General features: G+C 47.7%; 12 protein-coding genes across 12 annotated transcripts; 9 read left to right on the top strand and 3 right to left on the bottom strand.

Annotated features, from left to right (window-relative positions):
* Positions 1-230: 230 nt before the first annotated feature.
* Positions 231-1,383, bottom strand: LACBIDRAFT_291495 (uncharacterized protein). Its single transcript, XM_001873172.1, has 5 exons — positions 1,070-1,383; positions 950-1,018; positions 668-892; positions 483-608; positions 231-435 (listed from the first exon to the last, which is right to left on the bottom strand). Exons 1-5 carry the CDS (start codon positions 1,278-1,280, stop codon positions 353-355), a joined length of 714 nt encoding a protein of 237 aa, XP_001873207.1. The 5' UTR covers positions 1,281-1,383; the 3' UTR covers positions 231-352.
* Positions 1,384-1,723: 340 nt separating this feature from the next.
* Positions 1,724-4,095, top strand: LACBIDRAFT_300687 (uncharacterized protein; the record flags this gene model as incomplete). Its single annotated transcript, XM_001873779.1, has 5 exons — positions 1,724-1,850; positions 1,901-2,665; positions 2,714-3,103; positions 3,161-3,663; positions 3,718-4,095. The coding sequence occupies 5 exons, from the start codon at positions 1,724-1,726 to the stop codon at positions 4,093-4,095; spliced, it is 2,163 nt and encodes a 720-aa protein (XP_001873814.1).
* Positions 4,096-4,263: 168 nt separating this feature from the next.
* Positions 4,264-5,542, top strand: LACBIDRAFT_399516 (synaptosome-associated protein SNAP-25; the record flags this gene model as incomplete). Its single annotated transcript, XM_001873778.1, has 3 exons — positions 4,264-4,771; positions 4,822-5,366; positions 5,421-5,542. The coding sequence occupies 3 exons, from the start codon at positions 4,264-4,266 to the stop codon at positions 5,433-5,435; spliced, it is 1,068 nt and encodes a 355-aa protein (XP_001873813.1). The 3' UTR covers positions 5,436-5,542.
* A 76-nt stretch (positions 5,543-5,618) lies between these two features.
* LACBIDRAFT_176345 (uncharacterized protein) lies at positions 5,619-6,079 on the top strand (the record flags this gene model as incomplete). The annotated part of the gene is made up of 2 exons (XM_001873777.1): positions 5,619-5,688; positions 5,748-6,079. Coding segments are annotated over exons 1-2 (375 nt in total), but the record flags the coding sequence as incomplete, so codon positions are not given.
* A 1,351-nt stretch (positions 6,080-7,430) lies between these two features.
* On the bottom strand, positions 7,431-8,525 carry LACBIDRAFT_300684 (uncharacterized protein; the record flags this gene model as incomplete). The annotated part of the gene is made up of 2 exons (XM_001873171.1): positions 7,431-7,876; positions 7,925-8,525. 2 exons carry the CDS (start codon positions 8,523-8,525, stop codon positions 7,431-7,433), a joined length of 1,047 nt encoding a protein of 348 aa, XP_001873206.1.
* Positions 8,526-8,567: 42 nt separating this feature from the next.
* LACBIDRAFT_291493 (uncharacterized protein) lies at positions 8,568-9,222 on the top strand (the record flags this gene model as incomplete). Its single annotated transcript, XM_001873776.1, has 2 exons — positions 8,568-8,624; positions 8,677-9,222. The coding sequence occupies 2 exons, from the start codon at positions 8,568-8,570 to the stop codon at positions 9,058-9,060; spliced, it is 441 nt and encodes a 146-aa protein (XP_001873811.1). The 3' UTR covers positions 9,061-9,222.
* Positions 9,223-9,377: 155 nt separating this feature from the next.
* Positions 9,378-10,668, top strand: LACBIDRAFT_228053 (uncharacterized protein; the record flags this gene model as incomplete). Its single annotated transcript, XM_001873775.1, has 7 exons — positions 9,378-9,465; positions 9,519-9,690; positions 9,739-9,826; positions 9,880-10,048; positions 10,102-10,262; positions 10,315-10,561; positions 10,613-10,668. Coding segments are annotated over 7 exons (981 nt in total), but the record flags the coding sequence as incomplete, so codon positions are not given.
* Positions 10,669-11,388: 720 nt separating this feature from the next.
* LACBIDRAFT_300681 (uncharacterized protein) lies at positions 11,389-12,124 on the top strand (the record flags this gene model as incomplete). Its single annotated transcript, XM_001873774.1, has 5 exons — positions 11,389-11,531; positions 11,585-11,651; positions 11,715-11,789; positions 11,844-11,914; positions 11,968-12,124. 5 exons carry the CDS (start codon positions 11,389-11,391, stop codon positions 12,122-12,124), a joined length of 513 nt encoding a protein of 170 aa, XP_001873809.1.
* Positions 12,125-12,470: 346 nt separating this feature from the next.
* LACBIDRAFT_300680 (uncharacterized protein) lies at positions 12,471-14,603 on the top strand (the record flags this gene model as incomplete). Its single annotated transcript, XM_001873773.1, has 8 exons — positions 12,471-12,736; positions 12,787-12,977; positions 13,028-13,508; positions 13,561-13,620; positions 13,669-13,762; positions 13,815-13,986; positions 14,045-14,118; positions 14,172-14,603. The coding sequence occupies 8 exons, from the start codon at positions 12,471-12,473 to the stop codon at positions 14,601-14,603; spliced, it is 1,770 nt and encodes a 589-aa protein (XP_001873808.1).
* Positions 14,604-15,511: 908 nt separating this feature from the next.
* On the top strand, positions 15,512-16,594 carry LACBIDRAFT_290660 (60S ribosomal protein L15). The gene is made up of 6 exons (XM_001873772.1): positions 15,512-15,538; positions 15,590-15,673; positions 15,722-15,876; positions 15,935-16,125; positions 16,185-16,271; positions 16,321-16,594. Exons 2-6 carry the CDS (start codon positions 15,597-15,599, stop codon positions 16,414-16,416), a joined length of 606 nt encoding a protein of 201 aa, XP_001873807.1. The 5' UTR covers positions 15,512-15,538; positions 15,590-15,596; the 3' UTR covers positions 16,417-16,594.
* Positions 16,595-16,778: 184 nt separating this feature from the next.
* LACBIDRAFT_291488 (glycoside hydrolase family 16 protein) lies at positions 16,779-18,710 on the top strand (the record flags this gene model as incomplete). Its single annotated transcript, XM_001873771.1, has 13 exons — positions 16,779-16,987; positions 17,045-17,080; positions 17,129-17,140; positions 17,201-17,317; positions 17,379-17,455; positions 17,511-17,554; positions 17,607-17,679; positions 17,729-17,772; positions 17,821-17,980; positions 18,034-18,174; positions 18,231-18,245; positions 18,298-18,380; positions 18,435-18,710. 13 exons carry the CDS (start codon positions 16,779-16,781, stop codon positions 18,576-18,578), a joined length of 1,155 nt encoding a protein of 384 aa, XP_001873806.1. The 3' UTR covers positions 18,579-18,710.
* Positions 18,711-18,882: 172 nt separating this feature from the next.
* LACBIDRAFT_243814 (uncharacterized protein) lies at positions 18,883-20,216 on the bottom strand (the record flags this gene model as incomplete). Its single annotated transcript, XM_001873170.1, has 8 exons — positions 18,883-19,472; positions 19,533-19,566; positions 19,613-19,675; positions 19,728-19,751; positions 19,805-19,914; positions 19,968-20,015; positions 20,068-20,143; positions 20,193-20,216. 8 exons carry the CDS (start codon positions 20,214-20,216, stop codon positions 18,883-18,885), a joined length of 969 nt encoding a protein of 322 aa, XP_001873205.1.
* Between the last annotated feature and the right edge of the window lie 2,139 nt (positions 20,217-22,355).

Here is a 22,355-nt window from a genome sequence, read left to right as displayed (position 1 = left end):
TTGGTATTGGGGTCAACTGGGGTATGGCAACGAAGCACGCCTCGACGACGAGCGGCTTTTATAAGTAAATTGGCATCGAATTTCTTACCCGGTTATTAACGTTGCGGCTGACTAGGGGCTATGAAAGTCAAATAGAAGTTCATTGGCGGAGCCGTCGCGTATTCTTGGCGTATTCGGTTGGTGGCAACAAATGGTCACACCGTGTGCTAACCCTTACACATGACCGTGATGGCAGCGTCGGCCCGATTGCCGTGGGCGGGTCGGCGGCTTACAGCGGCCCGTACACATCCACCCAGAATTAATTATGTACGACTCCTAACATAGCCTAACATACAGTGCAATTATGTATCACTCATTTCTTCGACGCCATTACATTCAACTTGGATAGCGAAGCAATAATGGGCACCGCTAAAAACGCGTATGCCACCCAAACCACTACGTTCGTCAGTACTTCGTAGACAGATCATTGATGTACAACGCACTCGTGAAGGCGTTACCAGTGTTGGCAACGAGTTTAGGTCCTTGTTGACCTTGACTCGTAATGCTGGCGTTGAAATCCTGGACAGCTTTTCCGAACCACATTCGGAGGATGAGGAAAGAAGTGAGTCCTTGACAGCATGTAAATCAATAAAACACGCAGGTGATAGCAGGCGAAATTCCAAGGTACCAATGATGAACCCGAAGAATCCAATCCATGCCGATAAACGTTGCAGTATGGGTTTCTCCAATATAGTCGAAATTTTGGACCCCAGTTTATTGCGGAAGGAGATTAAAGTGAACGTGAAGAGGAACAACGCTGAGAAGGAGATCGCGACAGCAATGAACGCAGGTGTAGCTGCCGTGGGTGCCGAGAGCAGAAGGTTCGGAGAGTTCGCAGGAAGCACGGAGAGGTCTGAAATTTAAACAAGGTTTTTAATCAAGCTGGAAAGAATCTCATTCTTTAACTTACCATACTGCGGAGATAGGGTTGGCGCCGTGCAATTCACTGGTGCACTGTTTTTTGAGCGTGAACACGAACCTGGATGAATCTTGTCAAGTCAGAAGGATGCGGGAAGATTCAGCGACGTACCTAATACCCCCAAGAAAACACTTGGGCCATCCACGCTTTGTGAAGAGCCAGTTTGAAGCAGTGAAGTAGACGGTGTTACAATAAGCAGGGCGACTTGGTCGTGGAGCAAGAGGGACGGCGCTAGGTACGCAAAAAGAGTAAGAATCGTCGCCGTAAGTGCAAGAATGGGGGCGAGGTATAGAGTGACGGCTTTTGAAAGTCCAGCTATCATGACCTGCGTTGAAGAGAAGCAAAGAATGTGTGAGGGTCGTGAGGTGGTATGAAACGCCCGGCTTGCGGCTTTGGATGGAAGACAAAATAAAAACGTAGGAAGACGCGATCAAGCGATATAGAACACTCCCTCTTGGGCTGCAGGTCCATTTTATAGCTTGACCGTGGGCTGTCGGCGAAGAATTGATGCAGGAAGACAAAGGCGTAACGAGGGTCGGTGGTTACGTAACCGATAGCCATTGTTTTCTGCGTTGCGTTACTTCATTCAACATTGTCCACAATGTCCGGCTCCGCGGTAGGTGAAAGTATACCGAAATCGCCTTTATTCGATTTGAAGCACTGTTTATGGTCATCGTACTTACCAGGTATGCACTTAGCAACTGGAAGCGGACTTCGCCAAACAAACATACATCGGACAGTAAAATAAAGTTTTGTTCAACTGCTATGGCCTTGCCCAAGGAACTTGGAAATGTCTCTGTCTTTCTTCATGAACCCTCACAGTTTTTTGCCTCTGGGAGTCAGGGTGCCCAAACTTCAACCTTAGCTGCTGTCAAGTACCTCTTTGATCTGTGTAAGTGCAAAGCTAGGCCCGTTGTTTTATTGTACCAATCCAACTTTCAGCGATTGAGTCCGAAAATACTTCAAGACCTCATATCGTGGCCCTGCTATCTTCTTTGCAGCCCTCTCATGCTCCTCAGACAAGGTCTCAAGCTCGGGCGAATGCAGCCTCTCCCAGACCCCCGCCTGTTTCGAAAGGGATCTGGAACCCAACACCTCTAACGTCGCTATTCATTGATGGTTTGGACGAAGATCAAGTTTGGGCTCAACTGGATCTCCGGACAAAGCCTGTTTGTGATATGCTTGAAAATGTTCTAGAAGGGGACCCTGCAGAAGACGACGTCAGTGAAGACGGAGAGCAAGCTGAAAGGCTACGAGATGCTCTGGCCGCTCTTGGAGAAGATCCGGAAGCTGACATGGATCAGTTTTTTGACGACATTGAAAGTGATGACTCTAGTCTCTCAGAGAATTTTGCGGAGGAGAGCGGGGATGAAACGGAGGATAGCGTTGAAGGTGGTGAGGAGGACTTTAACGAAGAAGGTGTCATGACATTGCGTGGCCCATCGTCGGACGAAGAATCTGAGGATGAATCGCTGAATAGCCGACGAAGACCAGCTCATCCAAAACAAGGAAAATCTGTGCTGGACGACGGATTTTTCGACCTCTCCGCTTTCAACGCCGAAACAGAACAAGCAGAAGCGAGATCCGCATCAAAAGGTCGCTTGGCGGACGAAGATGATTCTGATGACGACGCGTCCGTAGACCTTTTCGCTCCCATAGCTCAGGGTTCGAACTTTGAAGAAGACGACCTCGAAAACGATCCCGGAGGTATGGGTTCCTTTTAATACCTCAGGGTAACGCTGAGTCTTTGGTTAGAAGCATTTTATGGCGACTTTTTTGAAGCCCCTCGTAAAAGTGTCTCCCGAGTGAAAAAAGTACCATCACAGGCGAAAATATCAAATGGGCCTGGCGGAGTACGTTTTCATCAAGAAGTGCGGGTTAGGACGATCAAACCCTCAGGCAAGAATAAATCATTGTATGAGGATGATGAAGACGACGAAGACGAGGATGACGAATTCCCTGTGAGCAATACCCTTGACGTAGAGATGGCGGAGAACGACGATATGGAGTTGGATCTAGAAGATGAATCTCAAGACTCCGACGAGGAGTCTCGTGATGAAACGCGGAATTCAGGGCACAGGGAGACGATTGAGAGGTTAAAAGACGATTTGTTTGCGGAGGAGGAGGACGACGCTCTCCTCGAAGGTCAGTCTTCCAGGATCGTCTCCCTCTCATTCTAAGTTAATTTTTTTTTGTGGTTAGATTTGACCGCACACGAACAACGAATGGCTGCGTTGCGTCAAGAGATTGCGGAGCTGGAATCAGAAAATGTCACCAAGAAGTCATGGACGTTGATGGGAGAAGCTGGCTCTCGAGCTCGACCGCAAAACTCGCTCTTGGAAGAGGATCTGGAATTTGATCGCGTCATGAAGGCTGTACCGATTATCACAGAAGAGATAGTCCAAAGTTTAGAAGAAACAATAAAGGCTCGAATTTTAGAAAACCGATTCGACGATGTTGTCAGGTTGCGCCCACTCGAAGACAAGCCTTTTCTACCCTCTCGATTGCTTGAACTACAAGATACAAAATCCATTCAATCTCTGGCGCAAATATATGAGAATGATTATATCGATAGCGCAGGAGCTGAAGCTGCAGATGATCGTGATGGTAAACTGAAGAAGGAACATGATGCCATCGAGGCACTTTGGGAGAAGATATGTGGAAAATTGGATGCATTGTGCAATGCACATTTCACTCCCAAGCAGGTGCGCTATGTGTATAATTCTTCTCTTGCGTGCTAGTTGACGAATATTGAACAGCCCAAAGCCGTGATTTCAGCCATTGCCAATGTTTCGACGACGACCCTCGAGTCTGCTCTCCCAACAACAAAGTCCGCTGCCACAATGCTCGCCCCCGAAGAAGTCTTTTTACCCTCATCTTCGGAACCACGCGCTCGAAGTGAACTTACACCCACCGAGAAACGCTCTTTACGCGGAAAAGAACGCAAAATGAAAAAGAAGCAACGCGACGCATTGAACACCTCCGTTGACAAATTTGCCAGGGCAAAGAGTATTGGAGGTGTGAAAAGGCAAAAACGAGCAGCATTAGAGAGTGTTGTGAAACGCGGAAAGGGAGTTACCGTGGTAGGAAAGCAGAAGAAGGACTCGACGAAGAAGCACGACCGTAAAAGGACATGAGATTGGAAGGTTTCCATTATGTACCATTGTCTGTCTTGTTTTCAAAGTCCACCAGAAATACATAATCATGTGACCCTATTTATTAAAAGTAAACAATTGCAATACAAAGTAAGTACAGCTCATCACTGCCTTCGTATCCAAACTACTTACCACTTCTCCTCATCCTTCATGCCTCTTTTCAAGAAGAAAAACCAAAACCTGATTCCTGCTGTAACACCACCAGCTTCTACCCCGAATACTTCGTCCCCTCGACCTGCATATCATCACACATATGTTCCCAGCCGAGACGGCGACCCTTATAATTCGCCAATAAGCAGATCAGCATCAGCGTACTCTGCAAGCGAAGAGAGCGCTTCTTTGGCTGATAAGTACAGCAGGAATAGAGGAATCGGAGACGTGTATGCCCGCGGCGGAGCTGAGCTCGAAAGTGATCGCAATGAGCTCTTCTCTGGTTACAACCCGCAGAAGTCCGGTTCTGGTCGATTCTTCGATGGCCCTGACATCGGAAGGGATCCTACACCTGGCGAAGAGAAGGATGAAGACATTGAAGGCATAAAGCAACAAACTCGTTTTGTCAAACAAGAGAGTGTCAACTCCACTAGAAATGCACTACGCATGGCCCGTGAGGCCGAAGAGACTGCCCGTCATACTTTAACGAGATTGGGTGATCAGTCGGGTATGTTTCTTCTCATATTGTTCGGTTCAACAATTGACTCGTTCTTGCAGAGAAACTTGCGAACACTGAGCGTCATCTCGACGTTGCTAAGGGCCACTCCCAACGTGCGGATGACAAAACAGACGAACTTAAGCAACTGAATCGTTCCATTTTCCGGCCTGTCATTACCTTCAACAAAGACGCGAAACGAGCAGCACAGGATGCTAAAGTTCAAGCACGATTTGAAGAAGAGCGTACGGAGAGAGAGAAAGCCATGATGGACATTCGGGAGTCTCATAACCGTCTTGGGATGGCGACCACCTATGGTCGTGGAGACGATGAAGAGTTACTCGGAGGTCGCGGAGCCAAGAATGCGTCGCAGCTAGCCATGCAGAAGGAACAACGGAAACGATATCAATTTGAGTCCAACGCCTCTGACGATGAACTTGAGGATGAGCTAGATGACAACTTGGACGAAATATCTTCTATGACTAAACGACTCAAAGCACTGGGAACGGCGATGGGTCAAGAGCTTGAAAATCAGAATGCTAGGATTGAAAGGATAGATGGTAAGACCGTCGGCCTCGACGGGAGGATTCACAGAAACACAGAACGGGTGAATTATTTTGCACTTAAATGCGAAACGCGCATTCACATATTTTTTTTATAGCTCAAGAAAGTTTAGCTGGAGACAGTACAAGTCTTCACAGAGTCTTAAGAGTAGAACTCAGGTTACGGATAGTATACCCTTATTTATGTAAAAACACGGTCATGTGATGTGCCTACACGTTCGAATTTAAGCGCGCTTCAGGTGCTCAAGGTGGCTCCTCATAATCATTGGCTCCTCAGGTCTACCACTCTGACTCTCCAAACTTGCTTCAAACCCTAGGAAAATGATATCCGAATATGAAAAGTCTCGAAATATCAATATTCAGAAAGTTCGTCATGCATTCAAAATTCGTTGACTAAACACGCGAACTGAGCATTCCTTCCCCAGAACAAAGCAATGCTTGAGGCACTTGGGCTAGATAAACCCCTTATTGAACCAAAAGAGCAGAAACGAAAACCTTCTACCAGTTCAAAAAAGAGAAAGTCCACCGCCACCAATGATGAGGCATCACAGCCCGCCGCAAAGAACCAATGCGTCGAAATGGCGACGAACTCCGATTCTACTGTCCGAAGAAGCTCGAGAAACACCGGGAAGCACGTCGACTATCGAGGCGAAATTCGAGCTGACCAGGCCCTCCCATTGGCATTTTCGAGTGGTGTGAAGACGTCGGAAAATGAAGGCCCTCTTGGACGCGACGATGGCTTCAGGAAGCATGATCCGTTTGTGTTGCTTGTTGATGTTGAAAAAAAACGACACACATACCACTTGAATAGAAAAACCTATGGTTCCATCCCAGGGATAGGAGTTGGAACGTGGTGGGAAACTCGACAGGGTTGTAGTATCGATGCCATCCACGCGTACGTCTACTCCACCAACGCAGACGTGATCTGAGATTTTATTAGTCCGTGGGTTGGAGGTATATCCGGAGGACGTCAAGGAGCACACAGTGTAGCACTCAGTGGCGGTTATGACGATGACGTTGACTTGGGTTACGCATTGTGAGCACAAAAGCCCTCCCTTCTTGACGCCTCATCAATCTTGTCGCAGCACATACACAGGTTCAGGTTGGTTCCATGCTCGTTCCCTTGCCTTGCTCCGTCAAACGGCTGAATTCCATCAGGTGGACGAGATCTTAAAGGAACGAAAACTGCTCCAAAAAATGTTAGGAGTCCGTTAAACTTTGGTGTGCTTTTCTCACTCGCAAATGCAGCTTCGTACAGCTCCCCAGAGCTCTGATCAGACATTCGACAATACTGTTTGTTTTTCCTTATATTATTCGTGTAAATGATGCTGAGGTTCTGCAGTTTAATCAGATGTTGAAGGTGTTCAGCCTCAACCTCATATGTTCTCCTCAAGCTTACTTGCCCTGTACAGCGGTCATCCGAAACCAAGAAACCTGTCAGGGTAATCCGTGGGTTCAAGCTCAAATCTCCCTACGCACCGAGTGAAGGGCAAGCGTTTCACATACAGACAATATCACTCTATTTAACTTTGGTTGGAATTTACTAGCTACCGATATGATGGTCTTTATCGCGTCGAACAGGTAAAGTATGCTGTCACACCTCGCCATATTTTACTCATTCACTGCACAGGCCTGGATGGAGAAAGGCTTGAATCCCAAGGGATATCTTGTTTGCAAATTCGCATTCAAGGTGAGAAATCTCGACCTTTCTTACACTGTGCTCCTCATTGTATGACGTGATTTAGCGACTTCCTGATCAACCCCCATTGCCTCGGCGTGACGGCAACGAGACGACCGAAGAAAGTGCCATCGAACCCGACCCCTGCGAGGCTTCGTCCTGAATCCAATTCAAGTTTTTCCGTTCTTGTTTACATGTTATCTGATGCTTTCAAATCTGTTGTACAAAGTTATAATTTCAAACCGGAAGTACATCTAGCCTCTACCAAATATACCCGAGTACCTTCCAATTTACCACCTAAACCTCTCTGCAGTCAAGCAGTGAGGTGCTCGGTCTTTTCTCTCCTTCTGTCAGGTATGGAACCTGGATGAAGCACTTGATGTTACACGCAACAATAATGAGGCATTTGCGCACTTGCGGACCCCAATATTCAAATCGCAGATTCATCCAAGGCTTGCCGAACGAGAGTCAAAAACAGGCCTCGAGCCTCATCCGTGTTCTTTCCCTGTTGTCCTGCGAACCACAGACCGTAGATACCCTTGATACTGTCGCGCAGGGCTTCTTGCAATTCAGCAGTAACGGTTTGTGGGTTGGGCGTGATTTCGACTTCAGTGGAGGGCGCGTGAGGAGAGGGGGTGTCTGAGTCGGATGGTGGGGAGTCGTCGAGCAATTGGGGGGGATCAGGTCTTGATGAGACCAGGGTCAATCGACGGGAAAGGGAATTAGGAGACGGAGGATTGAGGGGGTTATAAAGTTCAGCCGCGTTCTGTTGAAGCTCGTTACAGGCAACGATGACACGTCGATTGGTGCCGCCGTCCCCTTGAGAGAATGTTTGCTTATTGGGGAGGGGAGAAGGGAAAGTAGAGTCTCCTGAACCTGTCGAAAATATGATTGAGTAGTTGATGATTGAAACCGGAGACATACCTTGGACTGTTGCATATTGAGCCCAGTAAGCATCTTCCGAGTTTAGGTGATGGCCAGGCTTCGTATCCAAAGCCGGGGGCGAGTCGTCACCCTTCTGAGAATAGGAGTTCCAGTACGAATTATCGTTGTCGTCGCCATCCACGACCACATTCAGGGAATCGGGAAGAAAATCGCAAGAAGACTGGTGTATGGCAATGGCATCAGAAAGAGCAGAATGTGAATCCTTTGGAAAGGGCATGGGTGCCAGATTGTGGTACTGCCAAGATGACTGTTCCGGATCCCATAGAAATACTAGACGGATGCCGGGATGATGGGATGATTGAGGAGTAACACGAGCGTGGGCAATGATATATTGATTGTCAGCTGAGTAGCGAACAGAAAAAGAAGAAGCTTGTTCTGAGATGTCGAGGTGGTCTAGAAGGTCGTCGTCGTGAGGAGGCCATGCGAGATAATGAAGAGGATTGTCCGGAGTCAGATGCAAAAAATGGTGGCGTTGCAGCAGGGGCTTTGACAGGATATGGGGAGGAAGAGATGCATTGAGAGGACATATGTAGTTTAGGACGGTGGCGACAGCGGAGGAAGAAAGGGGCTCAACGTTCATTATTCTGTGTGATGGTGGTAGTTTCGGGTTTAGATCAAAACTATGTTCATCAACTCCCTCCTCGTCCTCCTCTTCCTCCCTATCTTCGCTCTCTCTCAGGTTTTTTGATTTCATCTTATATGTTTGCAAGTCATTCCTAACGTTTGCCTAGAATGCTACACGGATAGTCATCACCTCAACTTCCCTTTCTGCCTTTGTCACGCAGGGCAGCACAGCGACGAGCACCTTCGTCTTCACCACTACTCAACAAGTTGTCCTTTCCCCCAATTCCACCGCTTCATCAAATTCCAGTGCATCCGCCACCGCTAGCGGTAACGCTACCAGCTCATCGAGAACCACGACGTCCCAAAATCTTCCCACTGCTCCTACAAGCATTGACGGAGGTGGAGGGAATGGTGCGCCTGTCCCGGGTGCTACTGGAGGGGCTTATGGCCCAGGTGACGGCTACATCGCTGCCGCGATAGCTCTCAAGCAAAACGCTTTAGCTGTTGGCGTCGCTGGATTCGTTCTGGGAGGAGCATTGCTCGTGCTATAGGACAATGACACAGACATTTTGAGCTATGCTCCAACTAAATTACTCTTACGGTCTCTAATTTGCATCGTATATCTGGACATTTTCCTTTATACCAGTTACGCACACATAGACAGTTACACGAATTTATGGCTTTTACATGGCACAGCAATGTCCATTTTAGCCCTCTTACGTCCTCTCTCAAGGCATCTGCGATCATCACTTACCTCTCGTTTCCACCTCATGGCTACCCCCTCAGAATCCAAGCGACAAAAGATGGAAAGAGTGCGATCCCTTTTCTAGTCTGATCTCGAAACTTAGAAATGCCCCCCTTTCTTTAGGTGATCGGAACCCATAACGGCACATTTCATTGCGACGAGGCCCTTGCCGTCTTCCTGCTTAGGCAGACTTCAACCTATCGAGATGCCGGTAAAGTTTTTATTTTTTCATGTCCCCCGAATTCTGATGCATCGTCTTCAAAGGTCTGAAACGTAGCCGTGATCCAGCCGTTCTCAACACTTGCGACATCGTGGTGGACGTTGGAGCAGTCTACGACGAGCCAACGCAGCGTTTCGATCATCACCAGCGCGGATTCACTGAGGTTTTTGGGCACGGATTTCAAACGAAGCTCTCGTCAGCTGGACTTGTATACAAGTGAGTTTTGCCCCCTATATCATCCATTTATAACACCAACATCTCAAGGCATTTTGGTCTCGATGTGATTGTTAACAAGACTGGGCTTCCCGTGGAGGACCCCAAGGTTACGACTCTCTGGCTTAAATTGTACAAGGTACCACCTTTCTACTTCCTTTGTTACTTTGACGAGATCCCATTATCATCCAGGAATTTATTGAAGCCATTGACGCAATTGACAACGGAATTTCTCAGTACCCCACTGATATCAAGCCGCTCTATCGTAGCCGCACCGACCTCTCTAGCCGCGTTGGGGCGCTCAATCCCGCATGGAATCAACCTGCCGATTCTGAAACCGTTGATGCACGTCACACCCTCTGTTTAGTCGCCGATATCTTCTCATCTACTCTCTACAGGCTCAATTTGTCAAAGCATCTCTGTTAGCTGGAGAAGAGTTTCTTGGCCGTCTAAACTATTATAGCAATGCATGGCTTCCTGCCCGAGACCTTCTTCTAGCATCTGTTTTATCAAGCAAAAGCCTCATCGATCCGAGTGGTAAAATTATTCTTTTCGAGAAGTTTTTGCCTTGGAAGGTAGTTAGCTGACGCCCTCTGGCGATGGCACAAAACTGATGTATTTCTGCAGGAGCATCTATTTGAACTAGAGACCGATGGCTCGAATCCTGCTATCGAGCCCAACCAAGCCATCTATGTTGTTTATCCCGATGAATTTGGTGGTAATTGGCGTGTCCAGGCAGTTCCCGTGTCCCCCGAGAGCTTTGACAGCCGCAATGCGTTACCAGAAGTCTGGAGGGGTTTGAGGGACGAGGAACTCTCCAAAGTGTCTGGCATCGACGGTGGAATTTTTATCCACGCATCCGGATTCATTGGTGGTATGCACGGCCCCCTCTGTCCTTCCTTGATACTCACTATCGAGTGAACAGGCAACAAAACAAGGGAGGGTGCGTTGAAAATTGCTCAAATGGCACTTGAGATGTAAAAGTAAATTCGTACGTAAATCCGACTCAGGGAAAACCTGAGAATGGACAATCGTCCATTCGATAGCCGCTCATTTTTAATGAGTGTACGGCGGGTTGTTGTCTCGAGACTCCGCCGGAGATAACGGATGAAATCAATGCAGCGAAATCGCACTTGCGTGTGTCTGTACCACTCTGTGTTTTGCTCGAACATGCCTCGTTCTCTGATTGGACGGCTCATTTCAAGTTCCCTGCATTGTGAACACGCACTGCACCGTGACGCTGACGCAACAACCTCAGTGAACACGTGTAGATGAGCCACACTTCATTTCATTTCGGTGCTCTCTGCCACCGTTTTTGACCTCTTCGTGGATTTCGGATAATGTTCAACAGATCCTTGGTGTGGTTAACAGCCTAGCGATTGCTACTCAGTATTCTTTTATCGTTATCCGGTTTAGGTGAGAATTTACTCCATGTCTCAAATTCGGCTCCCATCATGCGTTCACAATGTGTTGTTGATTTATGAACACACAGCGTCTGTTGTCGTTTGAAGATGCGATGTTACCCCCTTTGCGTGTCCCACCCGCCTACGGCATCCTCGCGATATTTCAACCAACGATCTAGACACAAAGGTGCCAGATAGCTACCAACACATCCATTCCCTTCTTCTTCTTCTCGGAAGCAACAAATCCAAATTTCACTCTACGAGACCTTTGCACATCATCTTCCGGCTTCGCTTTGAAATGTCCCTCGTTGAAGCTCACTATCACCCGTTCTTATTCACGACGTTAACCTTGTGTGCTATGGCGGAGCTAGGCCTTACCGCGTTCCTCATCAATGCAAGCGTCGACAAGCAGACGTGGCCAACTCCACGATATCACCATTTGTGAGTATCTCGCAGAATGACTAACCTTGAGAGCGAGACTAAGCGATAGAAAGGATAATCCTTTTTTGCTTCAACGGGGCGTGGACTACATTGTTTGGTTCGACCTACTTGCTCTGGTTGGTGCGTGATTCAAGTTCAGGCCTCTATACTTCTTCCCATTGTGACCATCTTTCACTTTGCCAGGTCGATGGCGCAGGACATATCCTAGCCAATGTAGCCAGCTCTTTGGCATGGCTATTGGTTACGTCAATATTATGGGTGAAGCTCTTTGAAAGAAAATCTATATTCCCACTGACTGTCTTCAATTTGTAGGGATCGGCTGCCGGGCTGATGCATAACACTAGGACCGGCGGAAGCTGCCCAGGCAGCCCTATCATATCCCGGTATGCATCGCATATCGATGTTCAACTCAGCCGTTCAATATCATGATCCACAGCTGCCGTCAGTCCCTTACGGTGGAAATTCTTGGCTGGTCAGCATTTGGGTTGTGCATTTTGGCGATTATTGCGACTTGCTCGTGGCTGGTGGCCAGTAGACAAGCCGCTTTGAAAGCAAAAAACAGTGACGCTGATAGCGCATCACGATTGGTATAAATGGTGTGCTGATTGTACCATGACATCCTTGGAAGTGTGTTGACCAGCAGTGTTGACCGCTACTTATTTTTTATCGAGTCTTTATGTATGCCAGAACTTCGGAACAGTGCCTGTACTTAGGCTCGAACCAGTCGCCTCGGAGTAATCGCAATGTAAAATTTGAGGGAGGGGGGAGCATCTTGAAGTCGAGACTTGAATCACGTGAAGCTTTATACCAAGCGTACTACTACTTAGCTGGTACTTGGACTGTGCTTCACACTACTTGATATTTCATCAACACCCATCTTGATTAGTTGACGATTGAACCCAGGACTCTCGTTTCTGCACCCCTGCTCGTTGTTCATCGATGCCCACTGATTCAGCGGCTGGGTTGAATCACCTTCGTTCGTCATGCAACGAACTTTTAGCCAAAGCAGACAGCGATTCAGACTCGGAACACTACAGCGAGCCCGCAGAGCCAGATGGATTGCTCGGCCTTATAGAGTTGGACGAAACCCTACAGCCTGCGCTGGCGCAGTCGATCTCGACTCGCAAGCCGTATTCGCGGCGAGCATCTTTCATTCGAGGTTTAGCACTCCTGTGTGCGTGTAGTCTGAGTGTTGGGAGTCACTAGTACGCACAGAGTTTTGAATGGAGTGCTATCTGAAACCAGCGTCATCTAGTGCATCGAATTTGCTAGGCCCACTGAAAAGTCGGTTGCAACGGGAAATGGGCACATCGCACACAGAGTTCGGACTTCTTATCGCTGCCTATAGTTTAAATAGCACTTGGACACCCCTTGTAGGAGGAGTGCTCGCGAGTAGGCTCGGGACGACGTTTACCAGCATCCTGGCCACCGGTGTCATACTGCTGGGTGTGTTTACGTTTATCACATTTGGAAAAACGACGTTGAGTTTTCATAAGGCCAGATTATACTTCTGCTAGGCGACACATGGGGAAGCGTCAGGTGGATGACTCTTGGCCTCTTTATCTTTGGAGTGGGCATCAGCCCCCTCTCCGTCGTGCAAGAAACTATCATCATTCGATTCTTCAAGTCGCATGGTCTCGGTGTTTCTATGGCTTTTGGTCTAATCGCAGGCAAAGGGGCATCATTCATTTCTGCACGGACTTCATACCCACTCGCGGAACACTTTGGCCCCCGAGCCCCATTCTATGTGGCGACATTCCTGGCTGCTTTGTCTGTTATTGTCAATTTAGTATACGTAGTGTCTTCAAAGTGGCTTGTTGAAGGCGCAGAAGCAGAACTTGAAGCCTCCGACATAACTGAGGAAGCTCGTCGGCGTCTGTCGAGCAACATGACTGAAGCCCAAGCTCTAGAAAACGTGGCCGAGAAGAGGAAGGTCCACTTTCGTCAGATCGCAAGACTTGGGGATGTTTTTTGGGCGTACGCTGGTCTTCGATTATAGTTGATCCATTTATTCACGACGTGTGCATAGATATATAGGCCTCAACATTTTCTGCGGAATGATTTGGTCCCCATTCACCCATCTTGCAGCGTTCGTCGTCGTCTTTCCATCTTCTCGCGTGATCTTATCAACCTTCAGGAATATCATCGAGAAACGCTATGGAATGTCGGAAGAGGGCGCTGCTAACCAAGCCTCATATCTTTTGGCTGGGAGCTTGGTGCTATATCCGATCGTAAGCTGGATGGAGGATATTGCGTATTCTTTATCTCATGCTCTTATACTAGTGTGGATTTCTTGTTGATCGCTTCAAGCATCGGCCAATTGTCATACAACTCTTGGCTTTGTCTTCCGTGCTAACGTTAACTGCCTACACATGGCTTGCGTTCCCTGCTAAGATAACACGATCCCCTGTGCCAGCTATTTTTACCTTTGCAATTGGCCAAGGTTTTGCACCTTGTTAGTGATGTGCTCTTTCACTCGGGATGTGACGGGATGACGTTCTCATGGCTTACAGTGTTGCTCGTGATGCTTGTTCCAAGGATTGTGCCTTTGAAATATGTTTCGACCGCTCTTGGAGCGCACAAGAGTGTAAGAACATTTTCAAGGTGTATCCGACACCCTGATTTCGGAACTTTCTCTAGATGGAACAGACAGGATCAACACTTTTTCAAACGCTCGCTGGTCTTGTGTTAGACATCAAGGGGAAGGGCTCTGGGCCGGCTGCAGCACAAAGTCTTCTCGATGCCTTCCTGATCCTGAACGTTTTTCAACTATTGAGCATTGTGTGGTTAATTTTCCTTGAAAAGCACAAGGAGCGCTGGGTTACCATTTCAGCGAGACCTCGGGAAAATTCCGTTCATAGTGTTGACCAAGAGCGCTCGCTTTTGGAGGACTCGGAAGGCCATGATCCCGGCCGACGCAATTCAAGAGCCCGAATGGCACATTACCGAGATGTGGACAAAACCAGGAGGGAAGTGCGGCGAGGAGAATTTTTTGGGCTGCTAGGACTGTTACTGATACTCTCTGTATGGGTTCTATTTATGATCACCGCTTTGGTTAAACTCAGAAGTTAGATCTGTTGGTAAATAAGTATCCAATGTACTGTATATTATAGCTTCTGATGCGGGGAACCAGCCCAATTGACTGGAAAATACTTATCTCAAGCTGGTGGCCATGGGGCAGTTAGTCTCGTACAAATTCTATATGGTCAGGATATGCAGATTTCACTTTAAGTTTACAGTGTTCCGGCACTCCTTCGGACAGGCTAAGGACATTCCCGTTTTGTAGCGGCCACACACCAAAATAATCCATTCTGACTTGACATTCCTGTTTACCAATACATCTTCTATGTAATTCCACATTTTCAAGATAAACGAAGCCCGGAACATGAATAGATACGCTGTTCAAGAAAGTGGGCAAAATGTCACGGAATTCACTCCTTCGGACACCATGTGACACCGCCAAAAGTGTGGGAGAAATCAGCTTATGGCCATACCGTGCAGTCACATCGTCAATGTTCAGTATGTGTAACATTTCCTCTGCCCCCATTTTCCTTCTAAACGTCCCAATTCTTTTATTAATACCGTTGCGATAGGGTTTTATATCTACGAGATTTTTTGCTGTATGGGTGGTTCGTCGGATCTGAGCAAAATCTAAGATTAGCATAGCAGCCTTTCACAATTTGATCACTTTCAGTGTAATTCACTCATAGCACCTTGAGAACTTCACCAATTAATCCAATTTTATATATACATGACCTCTATACCTATCTACAGACATATGCCAAGTTTGACGATGAGTGATGTTGATCTGCATGAGTTAGAGCCAAGTGTCCGAAGGAGTGATAGTGTCCGAAGGAGTGCCGGAACACTGTATGTGCTACATGAATGCCATCAAAACTGGCAATGGTCACATGATAAGAGTACTATACAGTTCTATCCCACGGTCAAGTCAACGTAAAGTATTATCGTCGCCGGCCTCAGCCAGCCCCAACATCCTCAAGCCACAGGTGTGTTTACTCATCTTCAACATGTTAGTCCGATTGACGACGTCGATTTAGCCGCAAGATGGGCGCGTACAAGTACATTGGTGAACTGTATAAAAAAAAGCAGTCGGATGTCCTCCGTTTCCTGCTTCGCGTGCGGTCAGTTTTTTCTGGGTACACTGGATCACCACCTCATCGTTAATGTAGATGCTGGGAATATCGCCAGCTGAACGTCATTCATCGCGCATCCCGACCATCTCGTCCTGACAAGGCCCGCCGTCTCGGTTACAAGGCCAAGCAAGGGTACGTCGTCTACCGTGTCCGAGTGCGCCGTGGAAACCGCAAGAAACACGTTCCCAAGGGTACGTAGGTGAAGTATTGTGAAGCAGCAGTTTTAAATCTTGTCGGGGTCTTTTTTAGGTGCCACCTATGGTAAACCCGTCCGTCAAGGTGTCAACCACCTCAAGTTCCAACGAGGCCTCAGGAGCACCGCCGAAGAGCGAGTAGGAAAACGATGCGGTAATTTGAGGGTGCTGAACTCGTACTGGGTGAATCAGGATGGTGTGTACAAGTATTACGAGGTGATCTTGGTGGATCCTCACCACAAGGCGGTAAGTTCTCTCTTATTTTCTGCAAGAACTACACTTCAACTTACCTCGGTTGGATTCAGATCCGTCGGGACCCGCGGATCAATTGGATTGTCAACCCTGTGCACACCCGTCGCGAGGCACGGGGTCTTACGAGCATCGGAAAGCAGGTTTGTGATGCTGTCCTCAAGACTTGGTCTTCTTCTGACGACGCCATAGAATCGTGGATTGGGCAAGGGTCACCGTCACAACCATACCCCAGCTCGTTCTACCTGGAAGAAACACAATACTCTCAGCCTCCGTCGCTACCGTTGATTATTTTTTGTCATCATTTCAGTTCACTTACGTCATCCATCCATGCGTCTCTTGCTATGTCACATGTATGCTACGCTACGAAGTCAAAACGATTGAGTTCGAAATTCATGCATGCTCGTATCATATTCCGGGGAGGATGTCGACAGCCGTTAATAATTACTGTCCTCTCCATAAACGCACTGAACACGAGGCAACAGCAAGACGTGCTGCGGCACGCATGTCGTTTCCATTGTTCGCCGTTCTGTAGCCGATAAAGTGGTGCGCTATGTTTAGCGATCCAACATCTTGTCCGAGGTTTGTTCACGGGATGCCTTGTCCGCTATATATAATACTCATCGCTTGCCTCCCTTTCCGATAACATCATGCTCCCTGCTTATTTCCTGATCTTCATAATTTACTACCCAGCTGTTGCAATACCCCAGGCCAGCTCCTGGTTTCCATCGCTCAGCGAACACTTGTGGCCTTCACGTAGCCTCTACGTTGCATCGGGCAATTCTATCAATTATAACCCTAATGGATCAAGTTTTCTTTGGTTACCGCAAGATTCGTACTCTGGGCAGACGTTTTTTGAGTAGAGTTCTATCTTTGTTCACCGTCTTGGACTCAGCTTACTTGTTCTACCGTGCAGTTTATGGGATTTCTTTACTGGCGCCGATCCAACAAAGTGAGTTCTCAAGAACACTTCTCCAAACCCTAATCAACGTCCTTCCAGTGGCCAAGTGAAGTGGGTTTGAATAGTACAGCCATCGTGATGCGTGTGGAGTAGAAACTGATCGTCCTTCAGCTACGTCAACGAAACTGTTGCTCGTCAGACTGGTCTCGTCTACGTGCAGGACAATGGTATTGTTATTATGAAGGCAGATAACACGACATCGTTGGCTTCAGGTGTATACCGGAACAGGTGAGCTTCTCCCTGCTGGCACCTTGAACAGTACTTCCTGTTTCCAACGTCTCAACCGTAGTGTCCGAATATCGAGTCAGGCCCAGTACAACACCGGTTTATTTATCCTGGATTTAAACAGAGCACCGTGGGGATGCGGTAGGTTTGTTCCAATCTTGTTGCAATGAATCTACTGAATTATTTCCTCCGTCAGCCGTCTGGCCCGCTTTCTGGACAGTTGGAGGGAACTGGCCATATGTTCGTTCATAGCGAGAGACCCTGCAGAAGTATCTGACATCTCAACGTTTAGGACGGTGAAGTTGACATCATAGAGGGCGTACACGACAACGAACATAACCAAGTGGCATGGCATACTGCGCCAGGTAAGCGAACAAAACGCCCGTCAACCCGCATGCTCTGAAAAGAAGACAGGATGCACATTGGATACTACTGCGAACTTCACTGGAACAATATCAGTGTGTTAAACCATCTTCTTGCTTGTCGTCTTTCTCACCACCTTCGAGTCAAGCGACGGCGTGAACCATACAGACTGCAATGCTTTCATTAATAGCAACTCCGGTTGTGGAATGACTGAGTGGAGTAGGGCGTCGTACGGTCCTTATTTTGACTCGCAAGGAGGAGGGGTTTTCGCTATGAAGTGGGATGAAAACAGCATTGCAATTTGTGAGTCGTGAGCTTCACTGTCAATGTTTTGCCCGACTTCAACGAGTGCAAAGGGTCATTTTACCGTGTCGCAATACCAAAAGATGTCATTGCAGGCACCCCAAATCCCTCCGGATGGGGTGCACCGTCCGCCGTTCTAGAGCCTTCGGACTGCAACCTTGGACAACTTTTTGCAAATCATTCAATCGTTTTCGGCAAGTACTTCCGATCTGTGGATGAGTTGTCTTCTAATGCAGAATCTTTGCGACAGACATCACCTTGTGCGGTAGGTGTATTCACTGTTGGTGATGTCGTGTTTTCGATCTGTTGTGTGATAGGTGACTGGGCGGGAAATTCCTACGCTACATCGGGGTGTCCAGGAACTTGCGAACAGAGGCTTATGGACCCAGCAAACTTCCAAGTGCGTGTCATCTGCTGATCTTCAAGTCGAAGCTAAATAATCTACTGACCTCAGAATGCATCCTGGAGCATAAATTCATTAAAAGTCTATCGAAAGGTGCTCCTTTCTGCACGGGTCACAAACTCAGTCACGTCTAAGTTGACAATGGAATTTACCACCTTGTACCTCATGATTTTGTTGGGAGGTCTCCTCCTTTGATGATTTTCTATGTAATGACCCTCAACGTACATCATAATGATAGATAGCGGACATATGATAGATACTAGATAGTGGACCATATCCTCGGAGAACCACGCCCTGATAGACAATAATTTGGGTATGGTGGTGCATATCAATCAGATTATCTCATTATATATTCAGTCCCATGGCCTGCCAAAAGTCTGTCGTTAAAGCGTCAGTACATACGTATGTAACTTTGGTCGTTGCAATTGCCAGCCCAAAAAAAACGCCACATTGCTGGTGAAAGCTACACACACATAGTACAACGCTGATATGAACAGGCCTATAATTTAAATTTCCATACCACAGAGTCAGGGTCTATATCATCGTGAATATGTGGTTCGCCAAAGCTGGCCCGCAGGGGCGTCACGCTCACCCATCCGTTGTGGATGGCCCAACCATCAGACCCAAAGGGAAGCATAGATGGAATTGGTGTAATAAGCCCCCTCATTTCAGGTGACCACTTGAAGAGCAGATCACCGATTTCTTCGCCTTCGTTTTTTGGCATAGAGGTCGTGTACGACGAGATTGAATCTTGATTTACAGTCGAAATGTTTTTGAAAAGTCTCCCATAGGAGTTGCGCCACATCCTTGTCCAACAAATCTTCAACCCTTCTTCACTCAGGATGCCTTCCACCAGAGGGATGTTGACGCTATACAGATCGACTTCGCCAGTCCTGAGGCCGCATTCATCCTCACCCCAGTTGTTCCAGAGATGCTGGATAATACGGCAAGCCAAATTGTGTGCTGGTTCAAAGTAGGCAGTTGGTGTGGGATGTACGACTGTTCCGTATGACAGCGCAATGGAGCGAATTTTGGATAACGAGGACGACATCGCTGCGCCAATGGTGCCGGAGGACAACGCAAATGCCGCTACGTGATGTGGGTAAGCCCGATATGACGTTTTTTTTTTTTTTTTTTTTTGTGACCCACAAGAGGTGTTGCGCCCAAGATTTGGGCCAGAAATCTAGTACAACTTGAGACGTCGATCTCAAGGAAATCGGAGAACATACAACAAGGTCAATCTTTTCATGAAAAATGTTGTGCAACGCAACGTTGGCACACGTCGCAGGGGTCTAAATTGATAAGTCAAGCTGTAGTCAGTTTGCAGGAATGTAGCAGCTGTACTCCGTCGAGAAGAATCCACTCGGCCTGAAGACCAAATCCTTTAAAGGCAATACATAGAACGCAAAAGGGAGACTAACAAGTTCCCCATCCTTCAAAGGCCTGGATTTCGGAGAGGTTTCACCCTTACCGTCTTCCTTGGGATAAAAGTAATTTCCTCTAGTTATTTCTTTGATATGGTAGGCCTTTCCTGAGGACGGGGACGGTTAAAGGCAGAACGTTCAGGAGGTAGTTGCGCAATACCGATCCATGACTTTTGAGTGCTTGGAAGAACGACGTGAACATTCCAGCCTTTGAGAAATATGAGATTACAGGTGAGTTCATAGGATAATTGAAAGGATACCAAGGACCCTGGTCAAGTGGAGATATAAGCCGAGAACATAAGGAGATTCGTGAAAATTTGGTGGGCCATCGTCGTTCTTTGCATTGTGAATATATTGGCTGGAATGGGTTAGGAGGATAACGCACCGTGAGCAGGACAGTTGGGGACATCGGGGGTAAGAGTAGTAGTACTTAAGTGCACCGATTGATGCGGACACACCTGTGTAAACAAGTGGCAACAATGCAAGCCTAGTTCCTCTACGGGGAACTTAGGTTGTTGCGAGGTTGCCCTGCTTGTCCTGCTTGCGGCCAAGGGTATTCGAGGTTCCACCAGAAGTCCCAGGTCAATTACAGGCCAACACAGTCCATTTCTCATGTCTGTCGCTCACCAACTTCCTAATATTCCGCCCCTCCCTCCACTCCATATCCCAGAGCCAACCTCGAACTCGATAACCTCCAATGCTCTCCAATCCCCTACACCCTCTTTTGCCACGGCGAACGCCTCTCCTTCTCAGCTGGATTCACCAACTAATCTAACTCCTGTCCTCGTCTCACCTCCACAGGCTCTTCGAAAGTCTCTCTCAGCCGACTCCCTTGTGAGCTATGGTCTCAACCGTACCTCGGGTTCTCCATCCACCACTCAATCTCGAGTCTTTGGTCCTAATTCCGTATCAACTTCAACCTATGATCCCTCCCAACGTCAATGGGTTGGTCGACGTTGCGGCGAGAGTGCCGCCTATGAGCGTGATGGACATCAGCCGTCGTCTCTCGTTGATAGCGATCCTGAACGTTATGAACCATCCAGCCCATTGCTTGAACGCTATCGACATGCGTCTCTAAAGGGTCAATCTCAACGATCTGTGATTCGCGGCGGTGAACTGCCACTTCCCTCTCGTTCTCAAACGCCAAGCCATTTCCTGAACCGAGGTGTGACTGCACCAAGCAGTTCGAGTCATCATGAGAATAGACCGCCTCTTCAATCTGTTACTTCACTGCAGTCCCTTCGACAAGCTGCTGACCCACCCACGTTGGATTCTGGGAGAATGCGTAGCGGAAGTTTGGGAGTCTACACCTCGAGTCCTGCGTCACGCATGATTATCAACACTCATCTGGGACGCGTGCGTTTCTCCATTCGATATCTTAAAATGTTTCTGACCGCTCTTGAATGGACAGTCTAATATTCCTTCGTCGAAACTGGTCGTTACAGTTGCTGTTGTTGGGACCACTGGGTGCGGCAAGTCAACTGCAATTCAGAAAGGGTTAGCAGGTTACGATCTTTCGGCACCCAGCTCACTTGGACCGTCTCCCAGTCCACTTCGCTGTAAGTTTCTGCTCTCCAAACTGACCTTCACTAGTAACTGAATAAACATAGTTACACGTCGAATTGGTCGAATACGTCAAGCTGAAGACTTGTCTGATTGCCTTCTTCACGTTATAGAAGTGGACATGGCGCCGACTAATGTTGGCCTCCCACCTATCCCAGAGGGTGATCCCCCCATAAATGGTGTTGTTATCTGTTATGATTCTTCCGATCAGTCGTCTTTCCAGCCCGTTGAAAATCTCTTGAGTATGTGTTTTTTTCTTCCATTTTCACTCATTACTTTGATTTACGATACACATCAGGTGAATACAGTGCTCTGAAATTGCCAATAGTAGTACTAGCTTGCAAAGCTGATCTGGATCCTCAAATTGAACCGGGTAAAGTCGCGGAAGATCTCAAAGTCCGTTACGATGTTGGCCTCATTGAAGTTCACAAAACTTCTGAACATGGGAAAGTCAAAATGAGGCAATCATTTGATTTCCTTCTGAAAGCCATATTTCGTGCAAGACGTGAGTCTTCCTTGACTGTTCACCTGCCGGGTACTAATAGGACTGCTTTAGGATCCAGTAAATTGGGTGATCTCGTTGCTGATTATCGAAATCCAGCCTCGCCAGATGTTCTCAACCAACAAACACCTTGGGAAATCTCCAGAACAGCTACTCCTACAGTGTCGTCATCTATAAGCACGATCCCTTTTGGTGCTGCTGTCGCTGGTGAGCTGCCGGAAGTACTTGACGCGTCTTCACTGCGTTCGGCAATGGTCCCTTCCTCTCCAACTCGCACCGCAGAATTATTGCAAGGTACCGACATGGTTAACGATGATCGCACGGAAATCCTGGTGGCCAAGTCTGAGAAATCTCTACTTCATACGTCGAGTTCCGACTCGTCATCTAAGGCTGAACCTGTGGTTGGCTCTTCTACCGATGCCCAAAACTCGGCTGATGACAAGAATCAAGTGAGGGAGAGGGATCCGTAAGTTTATTGATTAC

The sequence above is a fragment of the Laccaria bicolor genome, genomic scaffold, assembly GCF_000143565.1.
Source record: "Laccaria bicolor S238N-H82 LACBIscaffold_1 genomic scaffold, whole genome shotgun sequence".
NCBI lineage: Eukaryota > Fungi > Basidiomycota > Agaricomycetes > Agaricales > Hydnangiaceae > Laccaria > Laccaria bicolor.
This window is presented reverse-complemented; position numbering and strand designations above follow the sequence as displayed.